This window comes from Oryzias latipes, chromosome 17 (genome assembly GCF_053564925.1).
Source record: "Oryzias latipes strain Hd-rR chromosome 17, Olatipes_Hd-rR_3.1".
NCBI classification, from domain to species: Eukaryota; Metazoa; Chordata; class Actinopteri; order Beloniformes; family Adrianichthyidae; genus Oryzias; species Oryzias latipes.
In genome coordinates this window covers 35730001-35755922 of record NC_136253.1, presented here as the reverse complement: position 1 = coordinate 35755922, position 25922 = coordinate 35730001, and the positions used below count along the sequence as shown (strand labels likewise).

At 52.3% G+C, this 25922-nt stretch overlaps 1 protein-coding gene across 18 annotated transcripts in view; it reads left to right on the top strand.

Annotated features, from left to right (window-relative positions):
• LOC101168742 (receptor-type tyrosine-protein phosphatase F) overlaps positions 1–25922 on the top strand; it is a 145604-nt gene that overhangs the window by 39282 nt on the left and 80400 nt on the right. For 13 of the 18 annotated variants that reach the window (XM_078935101.1, XM_078935103.1, XM_078935097.1 and 10 more), the window contains exon 2: positions 16865–17021. In XM_078935101.1, the coding sequence (XP_078791227.1) occupies positions 16922–17021 (100 nt within the window). In that variant the 5' untranslated portion in view covers positions 16865–16921. Of the gene's footprint in view, positions 1–3063; positions 3335–16864; positions 17022–25922 lie in introns of those variants that run through there. The other 5 variants (XM_078935105.1, XM_078935102.1, XM_078935098.1 and 2 more) reach the window with 2 other exon arrangements.

Here is a 25922-nt window from a genome sequence, read left to right as displayed (position 1 = left end):
CTCCGGGTCGGCCGCTCCGGGTCGGCCGCTCCGGGTCCACGTGCATCGTTCCTTGTGAACGTGCTCAGATGCTCAGATGTTTCCCGCTCTCGCCAAGAAGAACGCAATGGCGAGGCGGGAAGAAACGCCACAGATGAGGTCACCACAGCTCATTGTTGTCTTTCTTTTCAAATGTCAACCCCCCCCCCCCAGCCTCGTCTCTGCTTACAGAGTCTGTGAGCAGCTCTGTCACCAGAGAGGTTCAGGGCGCCCCCGCCACCCCGTGGGGGCAGGGGGGGCGCCAGGGTCTGAAAGTGCTTCAGTGTTTCTTCATTTCCTCCTTTTAATTGGGCTATCTAAATGCATTCTGGCTCTGTCAATACCCGCCGGGATGCCAGATAAAAATGATTTGTCTCATGCATTCTCCGGCATGCTCCGCTGCCCCCCCCCCCTCACCCCCCACCCCACCAGTGTCAGCTTCAGAGTGTAATTGAGTGTGTTCACTGTTTTTGATTTTCAACAAGCAAAGAGGAGGCGTTAGCTGGTGGGGATTTTCTCCCATTCTGCCTGCGTCTGGAGGGGAGGGGGTCAGGTTCACACGCCCCCCCCCCAGATGTGGACACATACAGCCGCTCTACAGGCACATAAACATGCCAGCTCCAGCTGAAGGTCAGCGCCATTAAAACAGAATCTTATCTGTGTTTTCGTGTGCTCCTTTTTCTGCCGTCCTTGTATTTTTCACGCCTCCTGTCGCTGCGGCGTCCCCCCCCCCCCCCAGCGCTGGAGCCCCCTTATCTGCAGAGAGTCCCGAGAAGAAATACGGCGGCCAAGCGTGTGTCCTTGGTCCTGCTTCAACAGAAACACGGAGGTCCTAGGGCCATTTGCTGCTCACACTGTTTTGGGTTGGATTTCCACGGATCGTCAGCGTCTCTGCGGTCCTTCCCCCTGCTAGACCCGTCTGTGCTGCACGGTCCACACGCGGTCAGTGAGCCCTCCGGTGGCGTGATGATCGAAGCAGACGTCAGGCCGACAGGTGCTGTGCAGCTGTGGACGTCACGGCATCCGTCCCCAGCTCCGCCTCCGTGGCGCCTCAGCGTTTGTCCCGCTGCGTGTTCGACTGCCGTTTAGGAGCTGCTTTGATGAAGGCGTCTCAGTCATTGATCCCATAGTGGGAGCAGCAGCAGGTCAGGTGCAGGTTGTAGCAGACGGTTGTATTGATGGAGTCCTGAGCTGAAATGACCCCCCAGGAGCGACCTGCTGACTGTGAGCAGCATCTTCAAACCAGAAAAACTGGCATCTCTGAAAACGTGTCTGGGGTCTATATGTGGAGGGTGGGGGTGTGGGGGGGTTGCTTTTACATCAATAGGCAGGTCCAGCTGTCACTTTCCTAGGTCTAATAAAACTGGGGGGGGTCCAGCTCTGTTGTAGCTCTGGTTGAATGTAGCATGTAGCATCACACTAGATACACACTGGGCATGTTTAGCGTGTTCTTGAACATCCTGTTCCTCCGTCATGATCGATCTTCAAACAGTTGGTACTTTTGGTAATTAAAGGAACGCCATGGTCACTGCCGAATCTGAGTCTGTGATTGGTCAAAGTTAGACTGGTTTAACTTCCGTCTTGTAGAGCCTGAAAACAGACTTCAAAGGTTTTGGGAACCTGAGAGTTTGGAACACGGAACCCAAAATGCTTCAGCTCCACTGCAGACCGAGGACCAGCAGCTGACCCCCCAAGCTGCTGCTTTTCCCTGCAATGCGTTTTCACTCTAGATCCATGCCCCCCCCACACTCATTTTTTCTTAATGGGGGGCGTGTGCGGCTTATGGCATGTCCGGGTTGTCTCTGCATGTGGGGCCTGCAGACGCTGAACAGCTGATCATGTTTGTGTTAGCCGGGGGACGGGAGGGGTCACTGTTTTCTTTGCATTAGAAAAGTCAGGAACCCCCCCCCCCCCCTCCGGTGCTGCTGGGGGGGGGGGGTACCTTCCAGTCACTCTACAAACCTGAAGCAAACATTTCTTTTGTTGTGTTTCTGCGGTTTCAGTCCCTCTCTTCTCATTGGAAACATGAGGTCACATGTTGTCTTATTTCAAAGCTTCCCTCATCGTGGGGGTGGGGGTGGGGGTGGGGGTGTCAGTGGTGCTGCTGATGCGTAGAAACACGGCGGCGATGGAGAAGAAACATTCCAGCTGCAGAAATCCGGCCGCCGTCCACACGGCATTATGGGGATAAACGAGCAGAACCCCCCAAGGTCCCGGGGCTCTGTGATCTATGAAGGCGCCGCCGTCTCGGATGGCGACCCTCGGAGCGCCGGGGAGAGAATTGTTGTGGTGACACCGTCTCCGGTGCAATCGCTCGTCCTTGTAGGACGGAAGAGGGAAGCGGCACCAGAGGCTGACTTGGCGGTTCCTCTGAGCCCGCCGTAAATCCCACTGAACATTTCAGAACATCTGTTGTGGATGATTAGCTCCGTGGCTAGCAGAGTTTGGCCGGGGGGGGGACGGGAAGAAGAGCATTTGTGAGTTTGTTGTGTGAGTTTGTGTGAGTGTGTGTGTGTGTACTCCACGCCTTGAAGATTTAAGAATGAGAACTTTGCATATTTATCCCCCCCCCCTTGCTGCCTTTTCCAAGATAAAGGAAGAAGGGAAATTATTTAGCGAGCGGCTCATTATCCGCTAAACAAGTTGTTGGACATCCAAACGGGGGGTGGGGGTGGGGTGTCCTGTGGGGACGTGTCCCAAGGTCAAAGCGTGTGACCCCTTCTGCTTCACAGAGAGGAGGGGGCTGGATTTCCTTTAGGATCAGACGTTTCTGCAGGTTCATCATTAACCTGCCCAGCTTGCATTAGGGCCCCCCACCCCCCCAGAAGGGGGCGGACAATAGATAAGACATAATGGAGTCTGGAGCCACAGTCCCATGTGCCTCCAGGCGTGATTCCTGCTTTCCAACATGCAGGTACGGCGACGCTACGCCACCTGTGATTGGTCAGCTCTCTGAAAGGTAAGACCCTGCAGTCCCTCCCTCCTCCCTCTGAAACCCGACACCTGTGACATCACAGGGGGGCCGGGCTTTTCCCAGGCGTCCCCGAGCGAGCCTTCAGTGTGTGAAGGAGCCCCGGCCCTGAAGGATCTCTCCCGACCACAGCTGGAAAACCGGATCAGGACGGCGGTTTCATGCAGCGCCGCGAGCGGAATAAGTGAGGGGGGAGCGGGGAGCAGTCTCAGGGATAATCTGTGTGGATCCTGCTGGATTTTCTCCGGAGGGATTTGGATATTGTGTCTTTCTGGAATAAGTGCCTCTTAATGATAGCCGAATGGACGGGATTTCTTCATAAGTGGAGGGGCTGGACTTTCTCGGGTAAGTCCGTGTTCGGCGCCGGGATCTTTAGTTTGGAGGGGGGGGTCACAGGTGCATTTTTTAAAAAGTGACTGACCTCTGGAGCTCCTGGCATACTTCACCTCCAGGATTAGGTTTGTCGTCACGCGTTCTTTGGGAAGGTTCTTGTCTTTTAGCAGGAGCTGAAGGAAGGATCGGCTACTTTCTTACTTCTTTTTACTTTTGTCCTTGCCCACTCTTGCTTGTGAAGCCAAAACAATAGTTTAACCTCGCCTTGGCTTGGCTCTATTGGCTGGCTCTCTGGCACGTTGCCCTGTCTAGTGTGAGTCCCACTCCCCCCCCCCACACACACATTCAGAGAGCATTGAATAGAGGGCCCATAGAATGTCCCTTAGCTACCGCTGCTAAGGTGAGGCACCACGCTGCTCCCCTTGCATTAGGCCCACACTCAGGCCAAACAACCTGTTCTTCTGGTTGTCCTTATCTCCCGGGGCAATCTGGAGGGTAAAATTTCAACTGCAAGAATTTGGGGGGGGCACAGACGGGCTTTAAAATCCTTCATAATTGCCGAGAACTTTTAAAAGTCGTAAATCACGTCTGTGTTTTAATGTTCATGTGTGTTCTCCCTTTCTTTGCATAATTTACAGCTTTGTTCCTGAAGACACTTTAGTTTTTCCCCCAGATTCACCTAAAGCCTCTGGATACGGGGCCCTTTGCTATTTGACCGGGGCCCCTCGGACACAGTTCTGCTTTTGGCTTCGCCACCAACGCTGTTGCAACCGTTGCTGTTGCTCAACACAAAGAACCAAAGGCTGCCAGAAGATCTGTGTCAGAGTGGCGTCAGCTTTTCAAGAAAACTCTGGGAGAGCAACGTCTCTACTGATCGAGACCCCCCCATCACAGTTAAACTGCTTTTTAGGCCCCCCTCCCCCCCGTTAGTTCAGAAGTTCCCTTAAGAAGCAGAGGGAACCTAAGAGGTTGGACTGTTCGTTCAGCTGCTCGGCAGCGTAAACAAAGACAAACAAAACCTGTCAGCCATTTGTGCAAAGCAAGCCCCTCCCAGTCTGCCCTGAATGACCTTCAGGTCGTCCGTTTACCTCTGTAGGCTCCGCCTCCCCTACAGTCGTCCTCTGATGAAGCTCTGAAAGCGCCTCGCTGACCCAACGGCCTTCAGAGGCTGAATAAACGACCCGATGAAGAACCTCCTTCCTCCACATTAATGACGGGTGAAGCGTATAGATTTTTCCATAGAATCAGATGTCGTTGCTGAATCGGCGGCGTGTTATGGCCTGTTAGTGCTGGTGAAACTGCTCCAGAGTTACAGTCACAGATCAGCGCCGTTTGTCTTTGACGTGCGCTGTAAACACAGAAACCGCTCGCCTTTGTTGCATCAAAGCTTTGATGGCGACTGAAGACTCAAAAATACCCACAGAGGGCAGGTTTCTGCGGCGCCGTTTGTTTCTGCATGGTGACAAGGTCGCTGTCACTGATTTATGATGACAGGGCCTAATTGTCAGTCGTGTGTCGTCTGGTAAATAAGATGTTCACACAGCCGTGCGTTTATGAGCGTGCCAACATGTGTGATGTCAGGCAGCGGCCGTGGCGAGGTGTCGCTGCTGCTGACGCCGGCGTTCTGGTTCCAGTTCCTCTTTGCGTGGTGCAGACGCTCATGGGGGCTGACGCGTGCTGAGGAGCAGTTCAGAGGGTTCTAACGCCACGCCACGCCGACAACAACAAGGAGGTTCTGAGCAGAAGGTTCACCTGGTGGAAATCTGCTGTCTTTTGTCTCCGTACCTGAAGGCACACCAACACATCCACCTGAGTGCAGATCTAGTTTGGACAGGTCTATTTTGCGGTTCCTGTTAATGACAGCCAAAGCCGCCGCCACGTCCTGGAAGGGAGCGCCGGCCCTAAACTTTGGTCATGGTCGTTGTTGTCATGGTTGGTGAGACGCACCTTCTTGGTTGGTCATGCGCGGTCTGTTCGGCGCCGCCAGCCTCACACCTTTCCTCTAAACCGTCATGGCGTTCTTTACAGCCGCGGGTTCTGAGTGAGAACACAAATCCGCTTTGTCAGTGAGGACATTTCCCTCCCTCAAACTCATTTCAATTCCACATCATCCCATTACGCCTCCACATTGATTGAAGCTGCCTCCATTTCCAGAGGCGGCAGACTCTTTTTTGCTGCTATTCATGTATGGAAAGGCCAAAGCTCACCAATGCATATGTGATATGTGCATCGGTGAAGGCGGGAGACGACATCAGGAACAGCGTTATTAATGCTGCTGCATGGGATGCGCAGAGATGAGAAGCTGCAGCTCCGCCTTTGATTTGACTGACGGATAAATGCCGTCAAATCAAAGTTTGGTGTGTTTTCGGCGCCGTTCTTTAGGTATAATCAAGTGTCTTATTTATCCGGCTGCTGTTACCAGCGACCTTGTTTGCTCACTTTTTCAATTTCTTCAAATGCCACGCTTAAACCTGACATTCTGCTTCATTACTTTCCCAGCCCTCCTGCCCCGTCCTTTATCAGCCCACTCATGTCACTTCTAATGGAATAATAAACCTTCACAGTCTTGGCTAGTCATGGCTGCGCCGCAGTCATCCTCACGTCTGAGTGTGCAGCTGCCGGCTTTTATGGAGGTGTGTGTTGGACAGCTGAACCTCTGGACCCCTGCTCTGTCTCCAAACACGGACCGGTTCTCCGCCGCTGCAGGGTCGGAGGTCACGGCTGCTTTTGGGGAAGATGGATGGAGATTCCTCTGGTTTCATTACAGCACCTGACTTATTTATAGTCCGCCTATGCGGCACCTCTTGGCCCTCTGTGGCCCGAGAGGATGCTGGGGGCTGCGGCGGCGATGAAACGTTCTGGTGTCCCGGGACTTTTCTCTGAGGAGAACACTGCTTGTTTAGGGGGGGCAGTGAGGTGACGGTACAGGGAGATGTCATTTCTGCAGCCTGGCTGCTGCGTTTTCCTTTCCAGCTCCTCCATCCAAACGTCGATGACAGACGGCTGCAGCTTCCTTAAAGGGGGAGATTCTCTCAAACCTCCCTGGGTTAAAAAAAGACACTGGAGTTTAACTTCAGCAGAAGTCGGATGGCCAGCCCCCATCCCAAACCTTTATCTGGTTCCCTGCCCCCCCCACAGGCTCAGAGATTACCCCCTCAGAACCGGGGAGCAGGGATGCTGTCTGCCTGGTAATTTGATGGCTAATCCCCTGCCTCTCTGTACAAATCTCCCCCTGATAAAGGGTTTCTCCTGCATTAGTAAACATGGGAGTCTTTGACAGTAAGAAACTGGGGGGTGGGGGTGGGGGTGGGGGGGCATATCTACTCTTCATTGAAGCCCCTCTGCTTGGTGGAGATTTAATTAAGGTGTTACATTGAAAAGTTTTGCCAGTGAGCCCAAATGTGCTGATAATTGAACAACAGAGAAGCACAAGGAGCTGGAGGTTCAGTGGCCTTGTGGTAGAGTGTCTGCAACGCTCCTCCAGGGGAGGGGTCAAATGGTTTGGTCTGTCACAGACAGGTGTGTGGCAGACATGGGGCTTTAACTGTAGGTTTCTCATGAAGTCCTGCTGCCGCCGTGTCTCCTACAGTTATGGGTTTAGTGGTTTGAGGTTATGGTCATTCCAGCTCCTAGTTATTCTATATTAATTAGATTTCTGAGGCAAATTGGTCCCATTTTCATACTTCAACACTTGAGTGGTTCAGGATCTGTGATCTGGTTCATGAACTGATTACTGACAGACGAACCCTAACCAGGCAGAGTTTGTTCTTTCTTTGCCGGTGTGTTTTAGTCAAAGCGGTTCCTGCAGAGACGCCGTGTCTTCAGTCTGTGGAGGGACGCTCCCTTGATGACTGCCCCCCCTCCGGCTCTGATGGCTCTTCATTTGTTGACCTGACAGAGGCACTTTAGGCGTCAGGGTGGGTGCGCGGCGCTGAGCGACAGGCCTTGTCCCCGCACGTCTTCCTGGATGCGGAGCCGCTCGCGTTCAGGCTCGTGGTTGTCAGAAAGCCAAATGGCACGTCAGGAGAAATTTAGGCAGATATCTGCTTTCAGCAGCTTGCAGAGCAGTCAGACATCACCGCCTCAGAGAGGCACTGCAGCTTTTTCACTTGACAGAAACCACTTTGTTGTCTGGAGACGCTCGTCCCGCGTGTGCGTCATTTAGAACGCAGCATCAAATCATTCCACCTGCTGGCTTAGATTTTCAGATCCAGATTGATCAAACTTTCTGATTTTTCTTGTGTTGGGGGGGTGTAATGAGAAAGCTCTCATGTGGGGTTGTTCGTCTGCAAAGCAGCGGCTTCTCGCCGGCGGTAATTGATAGTCTGGAGGCCGTCTGCGATGAAGTTCAGTCACATCTTTACAGAGGAAGCCTGATGCAGGAGCGAGTTGAAACGTGTCCAGCAGAAGAAGGGAGGGGTAAAAATAGTGACGGTTTCCCTCCCAGACACTGCAAATGTATTTAAGGCCGCACGGCATGCAGACTAGAGTTTCTCAGGATCAGGTGCGACTTGTCTGAAGCCCATCCATCAGATTGATGGAGTGGATTTCGGGGCTCTGCTTCGCCCGGTGAGACTGAGGAAGAGGAGGCAAACGGAGAGATTGGTCCCAGAAAGACCCGGGGTAGAAATGAGGACGCTGGTGTCAGAGTGTTGTGGCTCTGCCCCGTCAGGATAATGGACCTCGCAGTCAGCGAGCGATGGACTGTGCTGCTCCCGACCCGGTACCCCTGTTGTTCTTCGCTCCCGTCGCCCCGCCTCGCACAGATGGAGGAGGAAGTGGAACCTTCCTGCAGACATGAGGTGCAGCATCCAGATACTTTCTGAAAGGGGGGGGCTAAGGTTGTTGACTCCACATTTTCAGCAAATAAACTCCAGACATCCTGTTAACATTCTGATTCATTCGAGTGTGTTTTGCCTGGGGGAGGAACCACCAGCCAGCATTCAGCAGACTCAGGTCTGCAGCTCACCATCATCATCATCATCATCAATACAAACACCTGATTGGTCAGTTAGACTGTAGTAGAGCTAAGGAAGTGAGACAATAGAGCCAAAATAAGCTGATCCATGGTTCAGTGTGTTTACAGAACTTTTCTAATGTTCTGGTACCTGGAAGGCTTGGATCTGTGGTTCCTATCGTTCAGCCAATCCAATCCCAGAGCACTCATGCACAACCACACTAACCTGTCACTCAAAGCACTACCAGCTTGCCCAGGTTTAACTTCCATGTTTTGACGTTGCTTCCTCTCATCAGCCAAGAAGGAGCCAAATGCCAGTCTAGTTTCAGACTCTGAATCTGTGACTTTTTCATTTGATGGGTTTTTAAAGAGTGACTCAGCAATTTCCCCTTTTTAACTAATTTGTTCCAAACTGAAAATGCCGACTTTTTTCCATTTGTCAAATTTGCTCTCACCTCTTTAAAGTGGTCTGGCCTCCAGAGAGCGATGGGGATGTATGATTCCATCTGCTCCGACAGACGGGTTAACGCTCAGACCGGCCGAGAGACACAGAAAGAGGTGGGATCAAGGAGAGAGCGAGGAAGAACCAGGGGGATAGAGGGAAATGCAGACTGACAGAATGACAGAAGGGCTTATTAGAATCTGCCTCTACCACTAGTTAGGCTGGGACTGGGGGGTAGTTGTGTAGAATGGGGGGGTGGGACCGGAGTTAGATTAGAGCCTCAGGGAGCTTCTTTATTTCTCCACATTTGCAAAAGCAACTGAAGCTTGTTGGACGTGTTTTGGTTTCAGTGCAGAACACGACTTTTGGAGTTTAACTGGGATGTCAATCAGAACAGTTTGTGTTGCATTTCATTAGGATTCTCATGAATTCTGGGACTTCCATAGTAGAGGCCGTTCCTCTTCATAATCAGGTCATTCCTCTTCATAATATGGTCGTTCCTCTTCATAATATGGTCATTCCTCTTCACTATCAGGTCGTTCCTCTTCATAATCTGGTCATTCCTCTTCACTATCAGGCCGTTCCTCTTCATAATCTGGTCATTCCTCTTCACTATCAGGTCGTTCCTCTTCATAATCTGGTCATTCCTCTTCACTATCAGGTCGTTCCTCTTCACCATCAGGTCATTCCTCTTCATAATCTGGTCGTTCCTCTTCATAATCTGGTCATTCCTCTTCACTATCAGGTCGTTCCTCTTCACCATCAGGTCATTCCTCTTCATAATCTGGTCGTTCCTCTTCATAATCTGGTCATTCCTCTTCACTATCGGGTCATTCCTCTTCACTATCAGGTCATTCCTTTTCACCATCAGGTTGTTCCCCTTCACTATCAGGTCATTCCTCTTCACCGTCGGGTCGTTCCTCTTCCCTATCAGGCCGTTCCTCGTCATGATCTGGTCGTTCCTCTTCACTAACAGGTAATTCCTCTTCACTATCAGGTCATTCCTTTTCACCGTCAGGTCGTCCCTCTTCACTATCAGGTCATTCCTCTTCACCGTCGGGTCGTTCCTCTTCATAATCTGGCCATTCCTCTTCATAATCTGGTCGTTCCTCTTCATAAACTGGCCATTCCTCTTTACTATCAGGTCGTTCCTCGTCATGATCTGGTCGTTCCTCTTCACTATCAGGTCATTCCTCTTCACTATCAGGTCATTCCTCTTCACCGTCGGGTCGTTCCTCTTCATAATCTGGCCATTCCTCTTCATAATCTGGTTGTTCCTCTTCATAAACTGGCCATTCCTCTTCCCTATCAGGCCGTTCCTCGTCATGATCTGGTCGTTCCTCTTCACTATCAGGTCATTCCTCTTCACTTTCAGGTCATTCCTCTTCACCGTCGGGTCGTTCCTCTTCATAATCTGGCCATTCCTCTTCCCTATCAGGCCGTTCCTCGTCATGATCTGGTCGTTCCTCTTCACTATCAGGTCATTCCTCTTCACTATCAGGTCATTCCTCTTCACTTTCAGGTCATTCCTCTTCACCGTCGGGTCGTTCCTCTTCATAATCTGGCCATTCCTCTTCATAATCTGGTTGTTCCTCTTCATAAACTGGCCATTCCTCTTCCCTATCAGGCCGTTCCTCGTCATGATCTGGTCGTTCCTCGTCATGATCTGGTCGTTCCTCGTCATGATCTGGTCGTTCCTCTTCACTACCAGGTCATTCCTCTTCACTATCAGGTCATTCCTCTTCACTTTCAGGTCATTCCTCTTCACCGTCGGGTCGTTCCTCTTCATAATCTGGTCGTTCCTCTTCATGATCTGGTCGTTCCTCTTCCCTATCAGGCCGTTCCTCGTCATGATCTGGTCGTTCCTCTTTATGAACAGCCTCATCATTTGTCCCACACGTCACAAGATGAAATCTTTTTGTTTCCTACCACAAATACCTGATGAAATGACGGGGCGGGGTGCGGTGGCAGCAGGGTGGTGCAGCTGTGAGGCGGGGCTCTGCTCCTGGCCTCTTGTGTCCGTCTCACCTTTTGTGTGTGAAGGCAGCGCTGATGGTGAAGTGGATGGTTTCAGTGAGGTGTGTAGTTCTATTTTTGGGACGTTAACGTCACAGCAGCTCCATTTGACCCAAAGGACTGGATGAGGACACGAGGCTGGAGGTGGACGGCAGACGGCACGCGGCCACTCTTTATCCAGTCAGGGTTTTTGTGGTTTCATCGTAACATTTTCAGATAACATGTAGGAATTAGAAAATAATGTTGGATTTGAGTAAAAAATGAGGAGGACAAGCTGCAGCTTTGTTGTGGAGGGTCCTGCAGCGAGCGGCGTGCTGGAAGGCGTACAGATTATTCTGCAGCAGTCTCACAGATTACATTCATATGGAGCCGGCCTAAGGAGGCTTTGTTCCAGACAATTGGCCGAGCTGCTGCTCCGTCATTGAGTCTGAGGCCTGGGAGGGTCCATGTCGGCCAAAGACCGTCACTCCCAGCTCTTTACAGTTACTAATCTGGCCTGACACCAAGCTGATTTACAAACCCCCGCCTCTCCACAGCGACTGACTAGATGGAATCGATTTAGAACAGCAGGAACACCTGCTGGACAACGGGACGCTCTCCTGCAGCCGTCCTGGTTCCTCTAGGTACCAAAGTAAACTTTAACGGGAGGAAGACAAACATCTTCATCTGTTTTCTGACTTTTAAAGATGCAAATAAAGATTTTTCTGTGGTCACAGGACCCCCCCTCACCCCCTTAAACCCTTGGATTGGGTTTGAACAAACGCCTCTGTTTGGCAAACTATTGACCTTCCTCGCCGCGTCTGCCTGCTCACATGCCTTCACTCCGTTTGTCTTTTACTGGTGGAGGGCAGCCTTTCAGCCTCTGAGGTGGTGGGGGCGGGGGGTCCTCTGCATGGTGTAAAGGGGGGGTCCATGCCTCTGTGCTGCCTGCCTACTCATTTTATGGCCCCATCTGTCCACCAGCAAACCTTCAAGTGGAAGCATCTCGGCTGGTCTTTCTGGCTCGGCGCGGTGAATTTCTGTTTGCGCTCAGACTTTTCCTGTTTCCTGCTACACGCATGTCGTAACAAAGATGTTCTGTGCTGCAAACAGATGAAGGGAAAGATGTCAGTGTTAAAAAACCTGGCTGTGATGTCATTTCTCTGATGAAAGCGGTTTCCAACATGTTCATGGGGCATTTTTATCTGATGATGAGGACAAATGGAAAGAAATTTAGGATCAAAATTGCATTTCTGAGCATCTCTGTACTCATTATTATTTCAAAAAGATCGTGTTTGTGACGTAGTTATGATGCAGGGGGGGCCACGACCTTCCTAAGGTGTTAGTGTGTCTGTGATGGACCCAACAGAAACTGGGATAGGCTCCAGCAACCCATGACTCTTTTAGGGATTTGAAAATAGATCGGCTGTTTTTTTTATTATAAATGGACAATTCTTTACTCTGCATTGTTTGTGATTAAAATCACAGAAACAGATGTTTTCATGAATTAGCATTTACTGATCAACATCCTTCAGAAAAAGCTGCTTCTCCATTTGTTTGAATGGGAACACGAGTCTGTTTCTTCACAGTTCAGCTGTTTGTGGATGAATAAGAAGAAGCTGTTCTACTAAACGCTAAAAATGTCAAATGAGGTCCTTTGCTAACTAGAAGGAGCTGCTTTTCCAGGAGAAAATGCAGCGTTGAATGTTAGATCGCTGAATGAAAATGAAACTTAAAGGGGGAATAATTGGCAAAAAAAATAAAGAAATGATCAAAGTTGACCATAAATAAAGTGAAAACAGCACAAAAATAAATATGATATGTTGGGAATCGAACCAGCGAGCTTCTGCACCAAGGATTCCCATTTATTTCAATGGAGGCAGAAATCCTGTAATCAAACATCCTTGATTTTGACACGTGTGGTTTATAACGTTCAACCAACTAACCGTTAGGGAACAAAACAGCTTCTCCAGTGACCTGCAGGTAGGAAGCCTTCCTGTGTTCAGGGACTCTGTCCAGCTCTGTGAAGCGTCTGGTGGAGCTGATACTGTCGTGGTGTAAAGGTTAGCTGGTTTATGGTAGACGCTCGTCTGGGTCAGAAGTGCTGCAGGAAAAGGTAGATTGGCTCAGAAAGGCACCGCCTTCCTTTGGCGTGATGGATGCCGGCTTTACCTGGACTCTGGATGTGATTTATTGGCAGAGCCTTTGCCCGGCACTTTGTATGGCAATCCACTTTCTCCTTGCTCTGCAGAACGACACGAGCCATAATCATTCCTGCGTAAATTCAAATGGAAGTGGCAGTGTGGCGTGTCACCCTGGCTGTCATTACTGTAATACAGATGGCTGCAATGCTTCCCCTCTCGCTCTCTGATTGATTTGCAAGAAAGAAATTAGTAATTTATGGAAGTTCTTTAGTTTGTTAAATTTCCATTCGCTGAGACCGAATGTCAATTGACAAAGTATCATAAGCAGAAAGTCAATAATTCATCTGGGTGCAGGTTGGCTCCTGAGTCAGGCATTATCAGCAGCGGGGCACTAAGCCCCGCCTCCATGCGTCACGGGTTGCTCCACGACGCGTCGTCAGGACGTTCAAATGTTGTTCGTTTGTCGTAAATGTCAGCAAACATTCGAGGTCGTTTCCTAAGACCCACCTTCCGCTCAGCTCGCCGTGCAGCTCGCCGTCAGCTCCTGCAGGAGCTGCTGCATCGGTAGGTGGGCGTGGGGCCTCCTCCTTCCAGCCGGAGGAGGTGTGAGCGTCTGCTGAAGGCGTGGCCCGCCCCCGTCCTGCTGGGAAACGTTAACTGTGTGGGCTCAGCCTGTCAGCACAAGCTGTGAACTCCACGGGTCACAGGACGCTAGCTGTTGTTGGAGCAAAGGAGGAGAACACGACCAGGTTCTTCCAGCCACATTTAGCCGTTCCTGTGCTTAGATCTCCTGATGTAGGGCACAGCAGAGACACCCCCCCCCCCCCCCCCCCCCCCCCGGTGAGAATCATGGAGTAACTGTGTTTATGGAGCAAAGCTTTGCAAACACAGACTTCTGTGGTTTCTGCCCCTCCTCCCCCCAGAGATGGTCATGATTAGCTCCCAGCACGGCTGGCCATACATCTCTGCTGTCCCCCGCTCAGGACGCCCCACTAAATCCAGTCGGGGGAGGCGGGAGGGGCGGAGCTGGAATGCTACCTGCAGTTAAGGTAATGGCGGTGTTTACTCAGGCTGCTGCGCCCCACGCAGCCGCCGCTCGCATTGTCTGCAGATTAACATTTCTGGATGGGTGGCCCCTCCCTCGCCACACACACACTCACACACAGGCGGTTAATAAGGTGAGAGAGGCGCCAGCAGCAAAGGTGTGCCCCCCCCCCCAAGCCTTCCTGGTATTCCAGTTAATGACTTTACTCAGCCTCAGACCTCTGCCGTTCACTGAACACCATTAATGTCCTGCCCCCCCCCCCCCCCCCCCCAGCACAAAAGACCCCCCCCCCCATGAATAGAGGCACAGGCTGCCTGCTTCTCTCTCTGTCCGCAGAAACACGTTCTTAAAAAAAAGAAAATGACGGATAATGAACGTCTACATCATGTTCAGCATGACTGAAGCCCCCCCACAGGCCTTCATGAACCTCCCACCGCCATGCCGGACACTGTCAGGTTTTAGTTAACCGTAAAGGACTCCTGATCTGTTTTTGGTCAGATCAGAGAGTCTCAGCTGCTTTTCTGGAGGAACCTCTGCGTTTCCGTCTTTCTTCTCCTGACTGGTCCTCAGATGATTGGCTCTGCTTCCACCTGGATGATGGTGGCGGCGGGGGCGGGGCTCCTTGCTCGTTTAGGTTCTGGGGTTTTTTCTGTAATTGGCACTGTGTTTCCTTGCAGAGGCGCAGGCAGGTCCATCGACCCGGCGCCTCGTTTTCACGGCGACAGACGCCGCGCTGTCGGGCCTCCTGGGGGGTCACTGAACCCTCTGGAGGAGCCCAGGGCACAGCGGCTCCTACCAAGCACTAAATTGACTGTTTTTGAGTTTCCGTTAGATGAACAAAGAGCAGAAACGGCAGGAAGGTTTGGCTCCCAGGTTCATTAGACGGCGGCTCGGTTCTGCCCCGATCGGGCCTTTTGAGTGCAGTCATCTGCATGATGGTTCTGATGGACCTGTGGAACCGGGCTGCAGGTAAATCCCTGCTGCTCTCACAGGACAAACTTCTCATCTGGTTCTCCTCTTGGTTCTGGTTCTGGGTCCTCGGTTCCACTCCAGAGTCCTCTGCAGCCAAACGCCCACAGCTGTGTCTCTGCGTCCGACCGGGTGAAGAAAGAGCGAGCGCCTCGCTGCTACAATGACTCATTGAAGATGAGAAGCATCTTCTCCAGTGCCGAGGGTTTGCCGCCCGGCGACTCGCCAACTCTGTCAGCCGCGCCTCGCTTCCCACCGACGCAGAGCAGCGCCGCACCTCTGTTCATTACAGAGCGCGTCATGACAAATTAGTCAGCCAACACTTCTGATGCGAGTTCCACAGTTTAACGGAGCTAACGTGGGGATTCAGTTGGAGGGAAAATGGCGTCTTTAATTACCGTTGCCTCGTAGAATCCGACTTTTGCCGCTTCTTCCCTCAGGCAGGAAGCTGCTCCGTCACCGGCAGGAAGCTGTTCCTCTGCTGCTGGCGTGAAAAGCTTTGCTGGGCGTCTACGTGCTGCAGTGAGCGTGTTCGGCGCCCAAACCATCAGACCTCCACCTACGCTGGCGCTTTGCTTTCAGTGTTTGGAAATTCGCTTCAGCAGCCGTGAAGGAGCGAGAGACATTCCTGTTTGGAGAGCGAGGTGTCAACAACACCCGTGTGCGTCCAGAGGAGCCGCCGCCATCACCGGCGACGCCCACCGCTGCCCACCGCCCACCGCCCACCGCCACCCGCTGCCCTGCTAAGACATCCGGGCCGCTTCTTCCACCAACCAAACATTTTCTGCTCGTGTTGAACAAAGACGCTGCTGGGGGTCTCGCTGGTCTCCGTCCCCCCTCCCCCCATGAGTGATGGCCGCTCAGGACCTCCAGCAGCCTGAGAGCGGTTCTTTCTCCACACACTGCAGGCTTTGTGTCGCTGACACTCTGACTTATCTCACTAAAGTGAGCGGACCAAAGCCGGCCAGCCACAAAAACACAAACCTTTATTGTTCCTCTCCACTCTGCACAGCTCTCTGGCCTTTTGAAAACACTAATTCAGACTGGATATTGATCCCACTGATGCTGGGAAATCCACCAGCAGCTCCAGAGTCTGCTGTGGACGGTTTCAGATTAGGATTATTCATCCTCTAAACCAGGGGGGTCAAACTCATTTTCACTGGGGGCCACATCAGCATAGTGGCTGTCCTCAAAGGGCCAGATATTACTTATACATGTGACTAAATGTAATGAAAAATAAACATAAATACTCCTTAATGTTAAAAAACTCATTTATTTATTTATTAAAACCTTTTAAAGTGAAAATTACAGTTGCATAAAAAACACGTTTTATTTGTTACTCAGCATAAATCCTTTTAAATTTGATTCTGTCAGGTTAGGTTATATGGACAGTGTTTAAGTCCTAATGTAAAGATGCTCCCAATCCCATATTTCAAGTCAGATTCCCCCTGGATATGAATAAATACAAACCAATTTTTTTATTTTATTTTAAGAAAATAAAAACTTGTATGCTCTCGCGGGCCTCATAAAATGACATGGAGGGCCACATTTGGCCCCCGGGCCTTGAGTTTGATGCATGTCCTCTAAACTCAGATTACAGGGACCTGCTCAGGAAAAAACAAACCTTGTGGTCATTTCTGACATTTAGCAGAAAATACAGGTTCTAGTTTCATTAAGACACCCCCCCCCCGCCGCCGCCGCTCAGTGGTCTGAAAGTCTTTGGTTAATCTGTTGACCCCCCCAGCAGCAATATTCCCAGGTTTATTCATCCCGTGAGATCAGGCCACTTTGTGAGATTCAAACCATCTGGACGACACTGCTTCAATTTCCTAATGGGACACATGGGGGGGGGGGGGGGGGGGGGTGTCTCCTGAGGGGCCTCAGTTCATGATCTGATCCCCATAGTGGGGGGGGGGGGGGCGGCTTAAGTGGATCTTTTTTCTGGGGGTTGGTTGTTTTCTTAGCCTTCTGCTTTTGTTTCACCCCCCAGGTGTGAGGCTTTGATCCTGTCAGAGTGGGACGCGTCTAGCAGGGACCGCCGAGGAAGATGGCTCCTAGTGTTCACCTGTCTGGGCCCCCCCTACCCAGAGGGGGGGTGATGCTGCTGCTCCTGCTCAGCTGCACGGTCTTCTGCTCGCTGGCCGACAGTAAGTAACCCCCCCGTCCTGACTCCCCTGATCTGTGATGGTTTGGGGGGGGATTTCACACCTGATGGAGAAACTCTCTAGGGGGGGTCCGCTGATCGTCCCACAGCGGCTGAAGTAAGAATGCTCAGGTGGAGCAGAACGGAGACGGTTGTCGGTCCAAAGACCGATCTGGGCTGCAGAAGCCTCTTCAGACCCACCCCCACCCCCCAGCAGAGGGGGGGGGGGGGGGTCACAGGCAAAATTAATTCAACAAGTGACCCCAGCTACAGGGCTGTCATCATTTCTGTGTGATTCAGTTATGCTCCAACCTCACCTGACCGCTGCCCCCCCCCAGACACCTGCCAAGTAACCCCCACCCCCACCACCACCACACGCAAACTATCCCTGTGTCTGTTCTGTGTAGTTCTGATCTTGACCCGGCACAGGTTTCCTGCACCACTTTGCTGGACTTTAGGATTAACGTAGGGAATCAGTGGATCTGTCCCAGTGAACCGGATCTGTCCCAGTGAACCGGATCTGTCCCAGTGAACCGGATCTGTCCCAATGAACCGGATCTGTCCCAGTGAACCGGATCCGTTCCAGTGAACTGTATCCGTCCCAGTGAACCGGATCTGTCCTAGTGGACCGGATCTGTCCCAGTGAACCGGATCTGTCCCAGTGGACCGTATCCGTTCCAGTGAACTGTATCTGTCCCAGTGAACTGTATCCGTCCCAGTGAACCGGATCTGTCCTAGTGGACCGGATCTGTCCCAGTGAACCGGATCTGTCCCAGTGGACCGTATCCGTTCCAGTGAACTGTATCCGTCCCAGTGAACCGGATCTGTCCCAGTGAACCGGATCTTTCCCAGTGAACCGGATCTGTCCCAGTGAACTGTATCCGTTCCAGTGAACCGGATCTGTCCCAGTGAACCGGATCTGTCCCAGTGGACCGTATCCGTTCCAGTGAACTGTATCCGTCCCAGTGAACCGGATCTGTCCCAGTGAACCGGATCTGTCCCAGTGAACCGGATCTGTCCCAGTGGACCGTATCCGTTCCAGTGAACTGCATCCGTCCCAGTGAACCGGATCTGTCTTAGTGGACCGGATCCGTCCCTGTTACCGGATCCGTCCCAGTGAACCAGATCTGTCCCAGTGGACCGTATCCATCCCTGTTACTGGATCCGTCCCAGTGAACTGGATCTGTCCCAGTGAACCGGATCTGTCCCAGTGGACTGGATCCGTCCCAGTGAACCGGATCTGTCCCAGTGGACCGTATCCGTCCCAGTGAACGGGATCCGTCCCTGTTACTGAATCCGTCCCAGTGAACCGTACCCGTCCCTGTTACTGAATCCGTCCCAGTGATCCGGATCCGTCCCAGTGAACCGTATCCGTCCCAGTGAACCGGATCTGTCCCAGTTAACCGGATCCGTCCCAGTGAACCGGATCCGTCCTAGTGGACCGGATCTGTCCCAGTGAACCGGATCTGTCCCAGTGAACCGGATCTGTCCCAGTGAACCGGATCTGTCCCAATGAACCGGATCTGTCCCAGTGAACCGGATCCGTTCCAGTGAACTGTATCCGTCCCAGTGAACCGGATCTGTCCTAGTGGACCGGATCTGTCCCAGTGAACCGGATCTGTCCCAGTGGACCGTATCCGTTCCAGTGAACTGTATCTGTCCCAGTGAACTGTATCCGTCCCAGTGAACCGGATCTGTCCTAGTGGACCGGATCTGTCCCAGTGAACCGGATCTGTCCCAGTGGACCGTATCCGTTCCAGTGAACTGTATCCGTCCCAGTGAACCGGATCTGTCCCAGTGAACCGGATCTGTCCCAGTGAACCGGATCTGTCCCAGTGAACTGTATCCGTTCCAGTGAACCGGATCTGTCCCAGTGAACCGGATCTGTCCCAGTGGACCGTATCCGTTCCAGTGAACTGTATCCGTCCCAGTGAACCGGATCTGTCCCAGTGAACCGGATCTGTCCCAGTGAACCGGATCTGTCCCAGTGAACCGGATCTGTCCCAGTGGACCGTATCCGTTCCAGTGAACTGCATCCGTCCCAGTGAACCGGATCTGTCTTAGTGGACCGGATCCGTCCCTGTTACCGGATCCGTCCCAGTGAACCAGATCTGTCCCAGTGGACCGTATCCATCCCTGTTACTGGATCCGTCCCAGTGAACTGGATCTGTCCCAGTGAACCGGATCTGTCCCAGTGGACTGGATCCGTCCCAGTGAACCGGATCTGTCCCAGTGGACCGTATCCGTCCCAGTGAACGGGATCCGTCCCTGTTACTGAATCCGTCCCAGTGAACCGTACCCGTCCCTGTTACTGAATCCGTCCCAGTGATCCGGATCCGTCCCAGTGAACCGTATCCGTCCCAGTGAACCGGATCTGTCCCAGTTAACCGGATCCGTCCCAGTGAACCGGATCCGTCCCAGTGAACCGGATCTGTCCTAGTGGACCGGATCTGTCCCAGTGAACCGTATCCGTCCCAGTGAACCGGATCCGTCCCAGTGAACCGGATCTGTCCTAGTGGACCGGATCTGTCCCTGTTACTGAATCCGTCCCAGTGAACTGTATCCGTCCCAGTTAACCGGATCCGTCCCAGTGGACTGGATCCGTCCCAGTGAACCGGATCTGTCCCAGTGGACCGGATCCGTCCCATCTCTGTGCTTTCTCTCTTTGGGAAGAGAACATCTGACTAAAGTCACTGATTCCTGCTTCTCTGGAGGAAGCTCCAGGTGTGAAGGAATTCCAGCAGGTGAAATCCTGAAGCCTCTGCTGTTTGGGGAACATCTCCATGCAGACGACCAGAACCACATTCCTCACAGGTAGAGATGTTCTCCTTCAGGAAGTGTTTGGTTTTTGTTTATTGCCTCTTCAACGCCGCGGCGCTCGCCCACCTCCTTCTTAATTGGCTCTTCCTGCTCATTCATCGACCAGTGCCAATTATTTTGAACAAATTGCAGAAAGTGCAGCGTATTAATCCTCCCACCAATTAGTCAGTCGGCCCGTCTGCTGATGTGGACCTGCTTATTTTTATGTTATGCTAATTCCTGGGCTTTATTGTGCCGCGTTTATATTGAAACCAAGGAAATGAAAGGATTCCCGAGCCGTGCACTTCCTTCCTGCCGACCATAAAGGACGAGCTGATGCGGCGTGGACTGGGGGGGGCTCCGGGATTCTATGAATGTGCTGAGTGTCTCACATGGCGTGAGGTTATGAATGCGTGCAGCTTTTCTCTAATCTGTGCGTTGCAGGTAGATTTATGCAGAATAATAAGCAGAATCGCTGCATTCAAGTCTCTGAATGTTTGTGGCAGAAACATAGATTCAAGCTGAACGCCGTGGCAGCAGGACGGATTACACAGATGCTCCTGACCCCCCCTGAAGGTCACAGCTCTTTGACCGCTGTGAGGAGGAAACGCTGAGTCGGGACAGGAGGGGGGGCCCAGAACATGAAGGAGGAATGATGGAGCTGCTGGACGAAGGGGGGGGGCGTGTGCTTCTGTGTCTTTGATTTAGAAGTGATTTTGTTTTGTGAGCTGCTGTATTACAGGGCGGGGCGGGGGGGGTCAGGATGTTTCACGCCTTTGCGATGAAGGTCGTTACGTTTGCTGAGTCGGCGCTCTCCACTCGTTAAGATTTCCACGAACACGTCCGGCATCAGAACAACCAGCTGATCACAGACATCGATCCCGGGGGGGGCAGCCTGATCAGCCCCCCCCACACACACGGCTCACAAGGTCGGCCTGAAAGTCGCAGCACTTAAATGTAACAGTTATCTTTTGGTGGGAGTGTCGCCGGGAGGGGGGTGGCTTTAATAGGCTTTTGATGAATGCCCCCCCCCCCCCCCATGTTATAATCTCCTGCTTCTCCACTGAGGTAGGCGGGGCGTTTGTGCCCCCCTCCAGCTATGAGATAAAGAAGAACTTCAATCATCTCCTGCAGTTGTTTGCATGTCAAACCTCAGCTGCGTTTTTTTGCTCCCTGGTCTTGACTGCAGTTCAGAAGCAGCCGCTTCCTCATCATGTTACTCTATTGAGCCACACTTACACCCTAACCCCCCCAGGGGGGGGCTTCTGGCTGATTATATATTTGTCTGGGCTCAGATCTCCCTAAAATAACTGCTGTGCGCCGTTCTGCTCCTACCTTTAGGTTGGACCATGAAGATTGATTTGCCGCTCTCTGAAGCTCCTCTGATGAAATGATGCAATGGAAATGCCACTCACGGGTGTGGTGGGGGTCACGGTGGGGGGTGGAAATTGGATTTTGTTTTAAGGGTCCATATGGTGGCCCCTCCTCAAGCAGCGACGGGACAGAAATGGATCCTTTCTGTAATTAAAAGGAACCACGTCCACCTTGGAGAGGCGCTCCCAGAGTAATGCAGTTAGCACGCAGCTGGGGGGGGCGCAGCATCCACGCAGCTGGGGGGGGCGCAGCATCCACGCAGCTGGGGGGGGCGCAGCATCCACGCAGCTGGGGTGGGCACACAGAACTAGCCTGCACTCACAGCCAGCAGTGGGAGAACGGTCACTTACTAAAGAAATAAATATTAACCACCTTTTAGTCCTTTGTTCTTGTTATTTTTTCTGTTTGGATATCTTTTTTCACTATGTGTTGCACTATTTGTTGCATGGTGCGGTGCCGTGACAACACGCCGCAGCAGCCACCATACTGCTCGACTGCAGCAGCAAAGGAAAGCGATATCTATGCTGATGATCACGATGTGTTGAATAAAGCATCAGATCAGAGAGAAACTTCTCCTCTTACTGCTTGTTTTTGTCCAGATGATGAATCTAAAAGTTGTTTTATAGAAACCGGCGCAGTGATACAGAACATTTAAGCCACGTGACCAGAACTACTTTTTTAGGCGTGCGGTTAACACTTTTTAATGCACACCCAGCAGCCAATCAGAATCGAGTATTCACCCGGACCATGTATAACCCAGGTTAATGATGGACTAGAGGCAGTCCCAGATTCTGCCCCCCAGCAGTGAGTTTCAGACATGCACTTGGGGGTGGGGGGCCTCAGGACTCTGAGCTTTTCCCGGTTCCTCCATGTTAACAGAACGTCCCAAAGTCCTGAATGGAGACCAGCCTCTCCTGGATGTGACTCTGACATCTACAGACGTTCAACCAAAGATCCCCTCCATAGGAAGGTTCAGGTATCTGCATGACACATGCATTCCAGTCATGTCATGCATGTCAATGGAATGTGAGCTCCTGACCGCTGGAGTCATGAAAACCCCCAGAGGAGCTTCAGACTGCAGGAGAACAGTGACAATCACATATTCAAGGTGAGTCTCTGTGATGGTTTCGCCGCTTTTCTCATTGAAGTGGTGATGAAAGCAACAGCGAGGTCATCGCCCCCCCCCCCGTCCTCCCGTCCTGACATCACATAATTAAACCTGCCCCCTTTTAAGGATTAGAGTCTCCGGTCCCTGGAGGCCTCTGGGGTGAGGAGACGAGGACAATGGCCGTGGTTCTCCATGGTCCCAGAGGGACGGCCAATCAAAGGGAGGCACATTAATGAGGTTAGGGGGGGGGGGAGGGTTGCTGCTGATGGATGATGGTCCTACCCCATTTTTACATCATACCGACATCTGAGCCCCCAGCCCAGCCCCTCCTGGGATTACTTAACACACTTAACATTGTCCTGCTGCTGCATTGATGTCAGTGTCCGAGCTGAGTGTGAAGTCTTTCAGCAGCAGCTGCAGGCCGCTCGTCTCCATCGCAGCGGCAGCAGGTCTGTGAATGAAATGACCAGAAACACACGGCACCGATTTACATCCGTGTGTTCTACGCTGAATGTACGTAGTGGCGGCGTGACCTTCAGGCGTACATCTCCAGGCCCCGCCTCACAGCAGGAGGAAAAGCCCGTTTCCCACCAGTTATGCTGTCAAATGAAGGGTTATGAAATGTCCTGTTTGTTTTCTCAGAATATCTTCATTTTCTAGAAAGACTTGGCGGCAGAGGTGTTCTGGGAAGCCAACGCTCTGCTCTCTGGGTGACTGAGGTTTTGTGCTGAGTCCTCTCTGACCAGACCTGGTTGGGCAGCCGGACTGGCAGTCATGCCTGGATCAGTGCAGACGGTGACGTCTGTCTTGCTTGTTTTACATGGAGGCCATCCGCGGTCAGCTGACCGGCGGTTGTGCCGCAGCCTCGCCTATAAGCAGAAGAAGGCATGACATAACCGTGTTCAGCCTGCACAGACAAGAGCGAGGGGTAATTGCACTTAGAGGGCTTTTTCTTTGGCGCTATCTTGAATAATTCAGGGGGGGGGGGGCTATAGAAAGCCAGTCTCCATGTCCGTGTTGGAAGTCGCAGGTTTTGCTTTTCTGAGTTTCAACATTGAAGTACAGTGTGGCAGTAATGATGAATGGCATTCCTCTCACTCTTTCACTTTCAGTCTGATAACACTTTCAAGCTTTATCCGGCTCGGGCCTCTGCAGCATTACTCAAAGTTCCTCCGTGTTATCGCGTAGAGGGGGGTGTGGACTGAATATTAACGAGGGGGGGGGGTGCACGGAGGCTGAACCATGTTCATCCCGCTCTGTCGGTGCTGAGCTGTGATCCAGCGTCTAATAATCGGGTTCCTGAGGAAGACTCTGCCCTTTGGATGTGGATCTACAGCCAACCCCCCCTGGGAATCGAACCCTGGTTTCCCGCGCAGCAGTCTGACACAGCCTGCTGAGCCGTCCGGCCGCTGTGCTTCTCTCTGCTGTTTCGTCAAGAACAGACTTAAAACATGGCCACTTCCAGCTGGTTTGTGGTATTATGGGATGTTTCAGTTGAGCTAGCATCACTCCTAAAGCATAGTCCAGCCATTTCATGTTTTCTGATGCTTCCGGGTTTTTGAGGAAGAAAGAAGATCGGTGCTAAAGTAACTTAGAGGGCGTCGTCCTGGAGACGGCCTCTTCCTGGAGACGGCCTCGTCCTGGAGACGGCCTTGTCCTGGAGACGGCGTCGTCCTGGAGACGGCGTCGTCCTGGAGACGGCGTCGTCCTGGAGACGGCCTCGTCCTGGAGACGGCCTCGTCCTGGAGACGGCGTCGTCCTGGAGACGGCGTCGTCCTGGAGACGGCCTCGTCCTGGAGACGGCCTCGTCCTGGAGACGGCCTCGTCCTGGAGACGGCGTCGTCCTGGAGACGGCGTCGTCCTGGAGACGGCCTCGTCCTGGAGACGGCGTCGTCCTGGAGACGGCCTCGTCCTGGAGACGGCCTCGTCCTGGAGACGGCGTCGTCCTGGAGACGGCCTCGTCCTGGAGACGGCCTCGTCCTGGAGACGGCCTCGTCCTGGAGACGGCGTCGTCCTGGAGACGGCCTCGTCCTGGAGACGGCGTCGTCCTGGAGACGGCGTCGTCCTGGAGACGGCGTCGTCCTGGAGACGGCGTCGTCCTGGAGACGGCGTCGTCCTGGAGACGGCCTCGTCCTGGAGACGGCGTCGTCCTGGAGACGCCGTCGTCCTGGAGACGCCGTCGTCCTGGAGACGCCGTCGTCCTGGAGACGGCCTTGTCCTGGAGCCTCAGCAGCGTTTCCACCACGCAAACAAACATCTAAACCTTTTCACAGAAGATTGTGCACATAAAAGGAAGGCGTTTAGCCCAGCACCGCTAGCTCCATGGAGAAAGTGGGCGTGTCTGTTTGCCTGGGGGGCGGGGCTGGCAGTGCAGACTCTTCCTGGAAGGGGCGGCTCTTCACCTTGTGATGTCACAATGTGAGGACTCACTGTTCTTTTTGGATTGGGAGGGGCTGGTGCTCAGAGAGCAGGTTTTTGGAGGAAAACTCCGATCAAAACAGCACTTTGGGGTTGTTTTCTAGTCAGGAATTAACATCATAACACACTTAAAAGCTCAAAAGAGTTGGTTTTCATGGTGTAGGCCCTTTGAAGCCTTAGAGCTGATTGAGGCTTATTGGTTCGAAGTGCCGTTAACTTTTGAGGGTGAGTAACTTCCAGAAAAGCAGATTTACATGAAATGAATTGCAAACAAGTTGCGTCCTAAAGGCCTGAAAAGGCCTTAATGGAAGTATTCCATTAAAACAAGCAGTGCTGATGCCATCAGACAAATTTCCACTAAGTGTTGCTTCGTGAAAATGATAACTTGCAAATCCATTATTAATAAGAATGAATGTTTTTCTCTGTGCTGTGTGCGTATCGATCCCTGATACTCTACCGTGCAGAGTGGCTCTCGTTGGGCACTCTGGCGAGCTGGGGAATACGCTAATTGTTGGCTCCACAGGAGCCTTTCACGTGACTCCGCCTGCTGCTGCTGCGTTCATTACAAAGCTTTCTGTGAGGCTTCAAACCAGAAGAGAAGAGGCGCTCTGACTGCAGCCGCTGTTACCAAGGAGGGAAGCGTTTAGAAGCATCAAGTTCCTCTGTTCAACGTCTTCATGTCTCTGAGCGTCTCTCTGCTGAAAGCCAGAACCCGGGCGCTCTTTGGGAGAAAGCCCGGTGTGCGCTCTGCTTTCATCTTCCTGAACAATGCCGACTCCACGCTGCAGGCAGGAGGCTTTAATCCCCCCACCCCCCCCACACAGAGCCTCTGGACCTCTCCAGGGCTTTGTAAGACCAGCATCCATGCCGATCCGTCGATCGCTGGCACTCAGGGTCACGTTTAAACTTTGCATCAACAGGGCGCAAACGCTCATCTTTCATCTGCTCTGCACCCGATCAATGCGGTGCAGCCGAGGCTAAACGCTGGAATTAGTGCTAATAACCGGCATTAGAAGAAGCTGGCTCTTGATGCTCTGCTTGTGGGTTTGAGGCGTCAGAGAGGGCTGGGGTCCATTTACTCACCAACCGCCATTTGTTTGTTAATGAGCTCAATATCTGTATTTCTGCACCTCTTAGTGAGTTTTTGTCACAAGTGGATTTGATGGAGGTTTTCCGCTCGTTACGGCCGCCTTTATGGATTTATCC